The sequence below is a fragment of the Leptonychotes weddellii genome, chromosome 12, assembly GCF_054177405.1.
Source record: "Leptonychotes weddellii isolate Sample4059 chromosome 12, ASM5417740v2, whole genome shotgun sequence".
NCBI lineage: Eukaryota > Metazoa > Chordata > Mammalia > Carnivora > Phocidae > Leptonychotes > Leptonychotes weddellii.
This window is the reverse complement of record NC_138380.1, coordinates 68,703,102-68,717,130: the sequence shown is the minus strand read 5'-3', so window position 1 is coordinate 68,717,130 and position 14,029 is coordinate 68,703,102. Positions and strand designations below refer to the sequence as shown.

General features: G+C 36.6%; 1 protein-coding gene across 3 annotated transcripts in view; it reads left to right on the top strand.

Moving 5' to 3' along the window:
* Nucleotides 1–12,095, top strand: part of CROT (carnitine O-octanoyltransferase) — a 46,996-nt gene extending 34,901 nt beyond the window's left edge. For all 3 annotated transcript variants that reach the window (XM_081800607.1, XM_081800609.1, XM_081800608.1), the window contains 5 exons: nucleotides 8,020–8,143; nucleotides 9,336–9,414; nucleotides 9,503–9,596; nucleotides 9,721–9,840; nucleotides 11,225–12,095. In XM_081800607.1, the coding sequence (XP_081656733.1) occupies nucleotides 8,020–8,143; nucleotides 9,336–9,414; nucleotides 9,503–9,596; nucleotides 9,721–9,840; nucleotides 11,225–11,345 (538 nt within the window). In that variant the 3' untranslated portion in view covers nucleotides 11,346–12,095. The remainder of the gene's footprint in view (nucleotides 1–8,019; nucleotides 8,144–9,335; nucleotides 9,415–9,502; nucleotides 9,597–9,720; nucleotides 9,841–11,224) is intronic.
* Nucleotides 12,096–14,029: the final 1,934 nt, after the last annotated feature.

Genomic DNA, 14,029 nt, shown 5'->3' with positions numbered 1-14,029 from the left:
GAGATGGTATGTTGTGACTTTCTACATCCTAGGCAGAAGTAGAAGCTCCATGATCTTGCTTTTTAAATATCCAGTCTGAGAATACGTGTCTTTAAATGGGATATTTAGGTCATTTGCATTCAGTATAATTATCAGTAAGGTTGGGGTTAAGTCTACCGTATTGCTCTTTCTTTTCTTTTTACCATATCTGATTTTTGTTTTTTTTATCTTCTTTTGAACTCATAGTGTTTTTTTTTTTTAATTGTTCCATTCTATCTCCATTGTCAGGTGTACTCTTTTGTTTTGTTTCATTTTGTCTTTAGTAGTTGCACTGAGGTTTATAAAATACATCTTTAACTTACCCGATTAACTTACCCTAGTCTACCGTCAAGTAACATTTTCCACTTGAAGTGTAACATAAGAAACTTAAAACAGAATGCTTCTCCTGTTTTTTGTGCTGTTGTTGTTGTATGTTATACTTCTACATATGTAGTAAGCCTCACAATACACTGTTACTATTTGCATTAAGCAGTTGATTATCTTTTTTTTTCTTGTGATAAAATATATATAAAAGAAAACTTTCCATTTTAGCCATTTTTAAGTGTATAATCTAGTAGCATTAATTACATTCTCAGTGTTGTGCAACCATCACAACCGTCTATTTGCAAAATTTTTTCATTGCCCCATAGAGAAACTATATCCATTAAGCAGTAATTTCTTACTCCTCCTTTTGCCTCAGCCCCTGGTAATCTCTAATTTACTTTCACTGTCTCTGAACTTGCCTGTTCTAGATATTTCCTCTAGGTGGGATCATGCAATATTTGTCTTTTTGTCTTTGATTTATTTAACCTAGGATAATGTTTCCAAGGTTCATCCATATTGTAAAATAAGAACTTCATCCTTTTTTATGGCTAAATATTCCACTATGTAGATGTATCACATTTTCTTTACCCATTCGTCTGTTGATAGACACTTGTTTTATTTCCACCTTTTGGCTATTGTGAGTAAGGCTGTTGTAAACATTCACATACAAATATCTGAGTCCCTGTTTTAATTTCTTTTGAGTCTGTACCTAGGAGTGGGATTGCTGGGTTGTGTGATAATTCTTTTTCACTCTTTGAGCACCTGCCAAACTATTTTCCACCATGGCTGTACCATTTTACATTCCCACCAGCAGTATACAAAGGTTCCAGTTATTCCATATCCTTGCCAACACTTATTTTTTTCATTAAAAAAGTTATAACTGTTAGTTTTGAAGTAGTATCTCCTTGTGGTTTTTATTTGCATTTCCCTATTGACTGAGGTTGTGTATCTTTTCATATGTTGATTGGCCATTTGTATATCTCCTTTGGCAAACTGTCGATAAAAGTTCTTTGTGCTTTTGGTAATTGGGTTGTCATTTTGTTGTTGAATTGTAAGAGTTTTTTATGTATTCTGGATATGAAACCCTTATCAGATATGTGATTGGCAAGTATTTTCTCCCATTCTGTGGATTTTCTTTTCACTTTCTTGGTGGTATACTTTGCACAGTGATTTTAATTTTGAAGTACAGTTTATCTATTTTGCTTTCATTTGTTGCCTATGCTTTTGTTGTCATATTCAAGAAATCATTGCTAAATCCAATGTCATGAAGTTTTATTTATTTTTATTTTTTTTAAGATTTCATTTATTTGACAGAGAGATCGGGAAAGCACAAGCAGGGGGAGTGGCAGAGGGAGAGGGAGAAGCAAGCTCCCTGCTGAGTGGGTAGCCTGATGCGGGGCTCAATCGCAGGACCCTGAGATCATAACCTGAGCTGAAGGCTTAACTGACTGAGCTACCCAAGCACCCCGCAGTGTCATGAAGTTTTACCCTTATATTACCTTCTAGGAGTTTTATGGTTTTAGCTCTTTATATCTTTGATATGTTTTTTTCTTTCTCTTTTAGAGAGAGAGCAAGAGTACAAGCAGTGGGGGAGGTGGAGGAGCAGAGGGAGTGGAAGAGAGAGAATCTTAAGCAGACTCCATGCCTAGCATGGAGCCCAATGCGGGGCTTGATCTCATGACTCTGAGATCATGAGCTGAGCCAAAATCAGGAGTCGAACACTTAGCTGACTAAGCCACCCAGGCACCTATCTTTGATACTATTTGAATTAATTTTTGTGTATAGTGTGTGGTAAGGGTCCAACTTCATTCTTTTGCTAGTGGATATCCAGTTTTCCTGGCATCATTTTTTTTTTAATTTTGTTATTTTAAAATTTATTATGTTAATCACCATACATACACCATTTTGATGTAGTGTTCCATGATTCATTGTTTGCGTATAATACCCAGTGGTCCGTTCAATATGTGCCCTCTTTAATACCCATCACCAGGCTAACCCTCCTGGCATTATTTTTTGAAGAGACTGTTCATTGAATGATCTAGATGTTCTTGTTTAAAATCAGTTGATTATAGATGTAAAGATTTATTTCTGGGCTTTCAATTCTATTCATTGGTCTATATGTCTCTTCTTGTGTCAGTACCATACTATTTTGATTATTGTATCTTTGTAGTAAGTTTTGAAATCCAAAAGTGTGTGTCCTTCACCTATGTTCTTCTTTTCAAGATTGTTTTGGCTATGAATTTTAGGATTCGTTTTTCCATTTTTGCAGAAATGTTGGAATTTTGAATCTCTAGACTGCTTTGGGTAGCATTGTCACCTTAATGATAAATAGTCTCCAATCCAAGAACACAGAGCCCTGTTCCATTTATGTTTTTTAAAATTTCTTTAAGCAGTGTTTTGTAGTTTCCAGTGTATAGTGTTTTTGCTTCTTTGGTTAAGTTTAAGCTTGAGAATTTTATTCTTTTTTATGCTGTTGTAAATGGAATTGTTTTCTTAATTTTCTTTTCAGGTCATTCATTGCTAGTGTATGGAAATGCAGCTGATTTTTGTGTGTTGGTTTTGTGTCTTTAAGCTTTGTTGAATTTGTTTATTCTAATAGTATTTTGTAGAGTTGGGATCAAATCATCTGTCAATAGAGATAGTTTTGCTTTTTTCTTTCCAATTTGGATGCCTTTTATTTCTTTTGGCTTGAACACCCAATAGTACGCTGAATTATCCTTGTCATATTACTTACTTTAGGTGGAAAGTTTTTAGTCTTTTACAATTGAGTATGATGTTAGCTGTGAGTTTTTCATAGATATCCTTTATCATGTTGAGGAAGTTTATTTCTATACCCAGTATATTGAGTGTTTTTATTATGGGGGAGTGTTGGATTTTGTCAAATGCTTTCCTGTGTCAAGGAGTATTACATTGATTTTCATTTGTTGAACCACCCTTGCATTCCTAGGATATATCCCATTTGGGCGTGGTGTATTGTCCCTTTAATATCCTACTGAATTTGGTTTGTTAGTAATTTTTGCATCTTTATTTATAAAGGGATATTGGTCTATTGTGTCTTCTTGTAATATCTGATTTTTAAAGCTTTTATTTAAATTCCAATTAGTTAACACAGTGTGGTATTAGTTTCAGAATCAATTTAGTGATTCAGCACTTCCATACAACAGCTGGTGCTCATCACAGCAAGTGCACTCCTTAATCTCCATCACCTATTTGACCCATCCCCCATGTACTTCTCCTCTGGTAACCATCAGTTTGTTTTCTATAGTTAGAATCTGTTTCTTGGTTTGCCTCCTTCTCTTCTCCCACCCCCGACCCTTTGCTTGTTTGTTTTGTTTCTTAAATTCTACATATGAGTGAAGTCATATGGTATTTGTCTTTCTCTGACTGACTGATTTAGCCTAATACTCTCTAGCTTCATCCAGGTCATTGCAGATGGCAAGATTTCATTCTTTTTTATGGCTGAGTAATCTGTACATACCATATCTTTATCCATTCATCAGCCAATGGACATTTGGTCTGTTTCCATCATTTGGCTTTTGTAGATAATGCTGCTGTAAATATTGGGGTGTATGTGCCCCTTCAAATCACTGTGTTTGTGTCCTTTGGATAAATACCCAGTTGTGCGATTGCTGGATGGTAGGGTAGTTCTATTTTTAACTTTTTGAGCAACCTCCATACTGTTTTCCAGAGTGGCTGCACCAGTTTGCATTCCCACCAACACTGCAAGAGGGTTCCCCTTCTCCACATCCTCACCAACATCTATTGTTTCTTGTATTGTTGATGTTAGCCATTCTGACATGTGTGAGATGGTATCTCATTGTAGTTTTGTCTCCTTTTTCCCTGATGATGAGTGATGAGCATCTTTTCATGTGTCTGTTGGCCATCTGTATGTCTTCTTTGGAAAAATGTGTGTCTTTGTTTTTGGTATCAGGGTAATGCTGGCCTCACTATGAGTTAGGAAATGTTCCTTCCTTTTCAGTTTTTTGGAGGAATTTGAAAAGGATTGGTGTTAATTTTTTGAGTCTTAGAATTCATCAATGAAGTCATGTGGTCCAGGACTTTTGTTTGTTGGGAGGTTTTTTATTACATTTTCATTTCCTTACTTACAGTAGGTCCAGTCAGATTTCTGTTCTTTCTTGAGTCAGAGTTGGTAGTTGGTGTGTTTTGTCAGAATATGTCTATTTCATCTAGATTATCCAGTTTATTGGTATATGGTTGTTCATAGTATTCTCGTATCCTTTTTATTTCTGTAAAGGCAGTAATGCCCTCTCTTTCATAACTAATTTTAGTAATTGGAGTTTTCCCCCTTTTTTTTCTTAATCATTGTAGCTAAATGTCAGTTTTGTTGATCTTGTCAAAGAACCAAGTTTAGTTAACTTTTAATTTCTATATTTTGGTTATCTCTAGTCTTAATTATTTTCTTCCTTTTGCTAGCTTTGGTTCTACTTTGCTCTCCTTTTTTCCAGTTCCTTTTTTTTTTTTAAAGATTTTATTTATTTATTTGAGAGAGAGAGAATGAGAGCACGAGAGGGAAGAGGGTCAGAGGGAGAAGCAGACCCCCCGCTGAGCAGGGAGCCCGATGTGGGACTCGATCCTGGGACTCCAGGATCACGATCTGAGCCGAAGGCAGTCGCTTAACCAACTGAGCCACCCAGGCGCCCCTTTTTTCCAGTTCCTTAAGGTGTGCACTTAGTCTATTGATTTGTGATCCTTAAGGTGTGCACTTAGTCTATTGATTTGTGATTTTTTTTTTTTTTTCGAATGCAGTTATTTACAGCTATAAACTTCCCTTTGAACACTTTTCATCCTATAAGGTTTGGTAGGTTGCATTTTCATTTTCATTCATCTCAGGGCATTTTCTAATTTCCCTTGTGATTTCTCCCTTGACCAATTGGTTGTTCGTGTGTTGTTGGATGTCTTCGTATTTGTGAATCTTCCAGTTGTTCTTCTGTTACTGATTTCTGGCTTCATTCCATTGAAGAAGATACTTTGTATGATTTCAGTATTTTTAAATTTATTGAGACTTGTTTTGTGGCCTACTCAGTGGTCTTTCCTGGAAAGTGTTCCATGTACACTTGAGAAGAATTTGTATTCTTTTATGAAGTGGCATGTTCTTTATATGTCTGTTAGGTCTGGTTATTTATACTGTTGTTCAAGTGCTCTGTTTACTTATTGATCCCCTATCTACATGGGCTATCTCCATTATTATTATTATTTTTTAAATTTATTTGACACAGAGAGACACAGCGAGAGAGGGAACACAAACAGGGGGAGTGGGAGAGGGAGAAGCAGGCTTCCTGCCGAGCAGGAAGCCCGATGTGGGGCTCGATCCCAGGACCCTGGGATCATGACCTGAGCCGAAGGCAGACGGTTAACGACTGAGCCACCCAGGCTCCCCAGGCTCCCCAGGCTATCTCCATTATTGAAAGTTGGATATTAAAGTCTCCAACTGCCATTGGAGTGCTGTCTGGTTGTCTCTTTAATTCTGCCAGTACTTCCATCATGTGTTTTAGGGCTCTTTTTAGGTGTATATATTTTTATAATTGTTATCTCTTCTTGATGAATTAAGCCTTTTATTAATATGTAATGTTCTGTTAGCCTCTTAACCCTATTGACTTAAAATCTATTTTGTCTGATAATATAGCCACTCCAACTCTTGTACTTACTATTTTTATGGAGTATCTTTTTTCGTCCTTTTACTTTTAACCTCTTAAAGTCTTTGTATCTATAGTGAATCTCTTGTAGATAGCATATAGATAGATTATGGGTTTTTTAATCCATCCTGTCAATCTCTGCCTTTGATTGAATAGTTTAATCTATTTACATTTAAAATAATTACTGATAAAGAGATATTTTTGTGCCACCTACCTATGTTTTCTGTAGGTCTTATTTGGTTTTTGTTTCTAAATTCTTCCACTACCTTTTTTTTTTAATTTGCTTGATTTTTTTTATAATGTACTATTTTGACTCCCCTCTTTTTCTTCACATTTTTAATCTATTTTATTCATGATTACCTTGGAGAATACAATTCATATTTTATATTTATAACAACCTTGTTTGAATAATAACAGCTTAGTAGTATACAAAACTCTGCTTCTGTACATCTCTGTACTCTTTATTTTGCCACAGATTACGTCTTTATACATTGCCCATTGATACAAGTTTATATTATTGTTTTATGCATTTGCCTTCTAAGTCAAATAAAAATAACTATTAAACATGTTGCTCTGTCTCGCATGTTTCCTATAAGCTCAGAGTTAGATCTAGACACTTGAGAGTAAGAATCAGTTATTTTTATTATTTTTTTTACCATAGTAAGTCAAATAATTAATGTCATTTGTTTTCTGTTTCATCCTGTTGAGATTAAGAGTGGATTTGTTAGCCAATGTCCATTATAAAGTTTCCTCCCTGAGTTTTTTACCTAATGGTTTTAGTAAGCATTGGTGATCATAACCAAGATCTATTTTTTTATTAGAGGTTATGGAGCAGTGATATTTTTACTTACTGCTTTTATTTTTAGTCTGTTGTTTTTTTTTTAAAGAATGTTAGTGTTAAGTTTTTATTTACACTTTCTCCTTCGTACTTTAAAAGGATACTATTTCAGCTCAGGGAGACAGCCATATAGACACACTGGGCAGAAGAGGCTTAGTAATTCTGTTTGAGCCTTCTTATTGCCCATGTTCACATCTTTTCCTCTCATCCATTTGATCTCTTTAACTCTGAATTCCAACCACCAGGAATAAGAATGTTAAGTAAGAGAGCTCTATATCTAAAATCGTTTACATCATTCTTTAATCCAGGAAAACAGTCAGCACTCTTGGGAACTTCTTAGAGAATGCTTTTACTTCATTCTGTAGTCATTCATGTAGTGTATGAAGGAACTAAAGGCCAAGGACTCTGTATTATCTATTGCTGTGGAACAGTTACCACAAACTTAGTGGCAGAAAACAATAAATGTTATTTCATATTTTCTGTCTCACAGGAACCCAGGTGCAGGCTAGCTGGGTGCCTCTGACTTCAGGGCTCCTGAAGTCGTAGTTAGAGTGTCATTCAGCTCTTTTCTCATTTGAAGGTGCTCCTCAGAGGGGATCTGCTTCCAAGCTCTCCTGTGATTACCAGCAGAGATCAGTTCCTTTCAGGTTATTTTCCAGAGGCCTCCCTCAGTTTCTCACCATCCTGGCCTCTCTGTAGGGCACCTTCCAGCATGGCAGCTGGCTTTCCTCATGCTGAGAAAGTGAGACCAAGTAAGATCTCTCTTTGTAACCTAATTTCAGAAATGGTATCTTATCACTTTTGTCCTGTTCTTTTCATTAGAAGCAAATCACAAGGTCCATCTCATACTCAAACTGAGGAGTTACACAGAGTATCACTACCAGGAGGCAGGGATCACTGGGGTTGCATCTTGGAGGCCACCTGCCACAGACACACTGCTCTTACAGAACCTGACCCCAGCCAAGCATTTGAAACAGCCCGTATTGTACCAGGTCCTGTGGATCAGAGTACTTTTTACTCTTGGATTACTGAAAGTAGTCTCTTTGTTATTGAATGTCTAAACAGTGGTCTGTAGTGTAGAACTTAGTCTCTGACCAAAGCCGGCTTTATTAGGTAAGCTTTCTTTGTAATAATATTTGAGCATTTTCTTTCTTATGACGTGTTCTTTTTTTTTTTTTCTTGTAGCCCTGGCAGCTGCTATGAGACTGCTATGACAAGGTATTTTTACCATGGCCGAACAGAGACTATGCGCACGTGTACAGTAGAAGCGCTCGGGTGGTGCCAGTCCATGCAGGATCCTTCTACTGGTGTGAGTATTGAAAGGAAAAAAATGCACAGTAATTATTTACTTCTTTAAAGGAATCTTAGTCCTTGAATAACTACTTCTCTGCTTCAGTTCCCCTGGATCAGTAAAATACTTGCAGATATTTGTCCCTCGAGTTTTCAAAGCATTCATTCATTTACCAGTGAAGTGTATACTTGGAAAGAATATGAAACAGGAAAGACCTGAGAAGAAGCCCCTTTGTGTCACTTTCTAGGCAAAGTATCTTTAATACCATGAATATTTTACTATTATTGATCTACCTTTAGAATAACACCAGTAAAGTGCAGACTGTCCCAAAGTGCCTTCAAAGGAAGCTTTTCTTGATATGGTTGAAAGTTTTTGAAATCACAGATTCTTGTTTTCATGTATTAGAACCAGAACAGTTGTGTTTTGTTTTATACTTTTTTAAAGCAGTCTCTGTACCCATTGTGGGGCTCAAACTCACAACCCTGGGATCAGAAATTGCATCCCTTACCAACCAAGCCAGCCAGGTGCCCCTGTCCTTTTTTTTTTTTTTTCTCCTTTTTAAACCATTTAAACAGTAGGGTAGTTCCTTCCCACTGCTGTTTTGGTGTCATATTTGTTCTTTAGTTTTGATAGACACGGTTATATATAGGTTCATTTATTTTAATATCATAGAACTGTTCCGTTACCGTTTTTGAACAGCTCTGTGTTAGTTTTGAAATCCTAGTTGCTTCTGTTTTGACACTTAACGAATATCACTTCAGTGCTGCCCACAAGTTCCTATTTTCCTTTCCTGGAAAGAAATCATCAAGATGAAGGACAATATAGGAAAGAAAAGGCAGTAGAAGTAAGGAAAATATATAGAAGCATGTGTCTTTCTTTTTTAAAAGATTTTATTTATTCATTTGACAGAGAGACACAGCGAGAGAGGGAACACAAGCAGGGGGAGTGGGAAAGGGAGAAGCAGGCTTCCCTCTGAGCAGGAAGCCTGATGTGGGACTCGATCCCAGGACCCCGGGATCATGACCTGAGCCGAAGGCAGACACTTAACAACTAAGCCACCCAGGCGCCCTAGAAGCATGTGTCTTAATATCTTTCTAGAAATCTTTTCTCTCTCAGATTACCCAAATTATGTTCAATTATGTTGAATTCAGGGTTTTTTAAATTTGGTTTCTTAATAGTTTACTGAAGTACGTCTTGATTTTTAACTCAGCTTTTTGAGCGGCAGCAGAAGATGTTACAAGCTTTTGCAAAACATAATAAAATGATGAAAGATTTTTCAGCTGGAAAAGGTACCTACATTGGAATTATTCTGACTTTAAAAAAATTGTCTCATGTTGAAAAATTTTTTATACCTTCATACTTGGGGTTTCATTGCAGGATTTGACCGTCATCTTTTAGGTCTTTTACTCATAGCAAAAGAGGAAGGTCTTCCTGTTCCAGAACTCTTTACAGACCCACTTTTCTCCAAAAGGTAATATAATGTAGTGTTTTATAACTTGATCCGTCAAATCCTTTTTTCTGATGATTAAAAGCTCTTCAGAAGCAATATAAGTTTCTGTCAGCCTAGTAAAATATCCTCTCTTTATGCCACACAGTGGAGGAGGTGGAAACTTTGTTCTCTCAACAAGTCTGATTGGTTATTTAAGAATCCTGGGAATGGTGGTTCCCATGGTCCACAATGGCTATGGATTTTTCTACCACATCAGAGATGACAGGTAAGGCTATTAGGTATTTAATGTATGTTTTTTTCGCTATCCTGTTTTTGGGACACTTGGTGAAATCAGTCCTTTAGGTGTTTTGTGCAGAACACCATTTAAAGTTGCTCAGTGACATACCATCATCATCCTCAGAACCCAGTACACATTTTAACATACTTGTTCTACCCAAGGTGTTTTATGCTAAGTTCAGATAAAATTTGATTGCCTATAAATATGTGGTGCTTCGTGTAGTCATAGATAGTACTGATGTGACCAAGAGACTAAGTAAATTAATTTATGTTCAAAAAAAGAATGTTTTTCCAATTCAGATGCACTTCATTTGTGTTGTATGAGGTTTGTGGAAAGAGAAAGAAAATACTGTAATTTGGTAGGTGGAGAACAAGATAATATGAAATTAGTAGAAAGGCTTGGAAGGTCCTCATTCACATAGTCCAGCCATCCCTTCTCAGAGGTCTTTGAGAGCTTGGGAGATGGTGGAAGGCATGACCTGTCCCAAGAGAGTTTCTGTCTGGCTTTTCTAGAAACATCTTCTCTCTCCTCTTACCCTTTCTCTATTTTTTTCTTTTTGAACTGTCTTCAGGCGCTATATATTTTTTTTTTTTTACTTTTTTTAAAAATTATGTTAAGCACCATACATCATTAGTTTCTGATGTAGTGTTCAATGATTCATTGTTTGCGTATAACACCCAGTGCTCCATGCAGTACGTGCCCTCTTTAATACCCAGCACCAGGCTAACCCATACCCCCACTCCCCTCCCCTCTAGAACCCTCAGTTTGTTTCTCAGAGTCCATAGTCTCTCATGGTTCATCTCCCCCTCCGATTTCCCCCCTTCATTCTTCCCTTCCTGCTATCATCATCTTCTTCTTTTTTTTTTTTAACGTATAATGTATTATTTGTTTCAGAGGTACAGGTCTGTGATTCAACAGTCTTACACAATTCACAGCGCTCACCATAGCACATACCCTTCCCAAATAGTTCAAGTTTCAGTGCAAACAGTTGCGTGAATTCACTCTTAAACTCATTACATTAGGGAATGTTAGGAAGGTTTTCTGTTGTTCTTGTTTTTAGGAAGAGGTGGGTGGGTTGGTTGAACAGAGTAAGACCTACTCCAAAGCACTCTTGAGCTCTGGCTAATTTTTTGTTCCTTTTGTCCTTAGTCTCCAGTCACGCAGATTAGGTATTTCTAGCATTATGTATACATATGGCTTTACCTTCAGTTGTGTCCAGTTACATTTACCTAATGTCAGCAAGAATTCACACTTGATATGTGAATAGCTAGATGGAGTAAAGGTCATGGCTGTATTCATCGTCACCATTTGGAGCCTCTTTGTGTTGTGATTTTTGCATAGTACTTACTCATTTTTTATTTGTGCTTCACAGGTTTGTTGTGGCCTGTTCAGCCTGGAAATCCTGTCCAGAGACTGATGCGGAAAAGCTAGTTCTGCTGGTGTTTCAGGCTTTCCATGATATGATGCAGCTGATGAACACTGCTCATCTTTAGAGACTAATCATTTATTTAGCATTTATAAAAATATTAAACTGGGTGTGGAGAGTGGGTTGGTGATGTGAGATATGAAGGAGTATTTTAAGGAAACTTGTTAAATGTAGAAATTAGTAGAATCATGCTCTCTAAATTTATTCTCACATAGGAAGATAAAAATAGGATTTTTAAGCTTCCTCTGTTGCAGTAGCAATGCAAATTGATATAATGAAATATGGAACTATGCAAAAGTTGAAGATAAGCCTCAACAATGCAAATCTACAAATTTTAATAATGCAAGTCTTACTCTTACAGTATTTTTGTTGGTTACCTATATAGGTTATAAATCCTCTCTCTGAACATCATTGTGTAGGGTCTGTCAAGCACTTTAACATTTCTAGTTGCCAAAGGGTATGGAATACATGATAAGATGTTAACTTCCCTGAAATCCTTGCCTTCCACATTCACCACAGGGATACAAGCCTACTGTGTTTGATGGGAAAGACCACTACAATTTAATGGTCATCAAAAGTAGAGCTTCTGTTGGACAGTAGAGGGAGGTTTATACTTTGAAGCACACACAGAAAAACCCTAACAAAATTCATTATAGTATATTGAACTTAGTTTTGTGAATATAAAATTAAAGCACTTATTTTTAAAATTAGAGTTGGTGACTTGAAGAAGATTGCTGAATCAAATTCTCAGGATTTTACAGGTTTTTTTCCTGCTGTTCAAAATAGAAAATAAAGTTCTCAGTCATGTAGCTTCTTATTTCGTGTTTGGATAACTAATCTACTCCTGTTTGACCTTATGCTTTCTGGTCTGTTATGTATTACTGTGTAAAAAAAAAAAACCACCCAAAACTTACTGTCTTAAATCAATTTATTATTTCTCATGATTTTATCAGTTGATTGTGGATAGTTCTTCTGGTCTTGCTGGAGTTTATTTATGCAGCTGCATTCATCAGGGTGCTGGACCGAGGCTGTAAAGTTGAAGATGCCTCCCCTGCAGCCTGAGGACTTGGTACCTGGGACTCTGTCCATGTGGTCTGATTATTCAGTATTCTAGCCTTGCCTTGGGTACTTGGCAGTGGGAGTGTTCTAAGAGAGAAAGGTAGCATCTGCAAGGCCTCTTGAGGCCTAGGCTCTGAAGTCACAGGATATTACTTAATTTGAATTTTAGTGGTGAAAAGTTGTAACAGTAGTCTAGATTCAAGGAGTGGGGGGAAAGTGTCATCTCTTGATATGAGAAAACAACAAAGTCATTTTATAAATGTAGATAAGTAGGTGCATTTACTGGGGGCCGTTTTTGTAGCAATGTTCTATATCAAGATTACAGTGTATTTACTGGTTGTATACATCCTTTAAATTTTCCTGTCTTCTGAATTTGGTAAGACTGGTTTATTGTTTCTTTGTGAAAACATTGAGTTGGCTTCTGTGGCACTTGATATATCCCTAACAGATTTCTTCTTCCCATTCTATACTGTGGACCTTTTTCCTCACTAGTACAATTTTATATACTACACTGCGATGGCTTTTAGAATCATTCGGTTGGTGGTTTTTAAAGGTCTAAAGACGGGTATTTTAGAAAGTGTTCACTTCCTGCAGAGAAACCTCTTCTGTGATACTCTAACATGTTTCCCTAACCTGCCTGAAGTTAAAAATCACCTGGAATGCTTTTTACAGAGAGATTTCTGGGCCTCTACCCAAACCTGTAGAGTTGGTTCCAGAGGCTTTTGAGTCACTGAGGTAATGTACCCCTTGTCCCATTCTTCTCTTGGTTAACATGAAATTTAGTCCACTATACACATGGTTTCGTTTGAAAGCGTCTTTGGTAAGATCTGGTTTGTTACAGATAGAGGAACTTACTAGTTTGGGTAGTTTACTGACCTAAAGAACCTGTGATAGTGGTGAGAACTGATACTGCTTCAAATGGAAACGTAACTGATACTGCTTCAAATGGAAACGTAAGGAAAAAGATTGCCGTGTGGTTAGCTTCTAAAGATGGCCTGGAATTTTTTTTTTTTTTTTTTTGGTGCTCTATCTACACATATTATGGGCAAATTAGTGATAAAAAGTAATGGAGATGCTATAGAACCTCAGCATTTCATTGTTATTGCCAATGTTTCAAATTGCAGTTGAGATAATTGAAATTTTTATTGAGTTAAAATTTTCAGAGCTATTCAATGGTATGTGGTTGGTTGGTGTTTTTTTTTCTTTTTGCTTTATGGAACAGATGTGTGTCTGTAAAGTTAGCTTATCTAAGGGCTATCTCATTTCTCTTGGACTTTGATGATAAAGCTGGGGAATACATTTATTAAAAAAAAAAAAACTCCATTCCCAAAAGAATAATTTGGAAAGTCAGCAAGGGAGAGAGTAGGCAATGGAACAATATATTTTTCCTTTGTTCTTGTGAAAATTGTTCCCCAACCATCGTGTCATCTACCCAACTATTCAGGACCGTAAGAAGTTTCCCTGGGTCTGTGATTTCTGTTAGTTCTACAAGTTTATGTATCTGAACTCTGCTTTCTCTGTATGTTTCTGGTAACTCAAGAGCTAGGCTGCTGTTTTTTATAACTCATCAAGACAGGTTACCACTTTTTACTCTTACATTTCAGATGCTATCATATCAACACCAAATGGGATGTTCTAAATTGATATGGAATAAGATATACCTGTATTTTATGATTTGTAAAAGATTTCTAG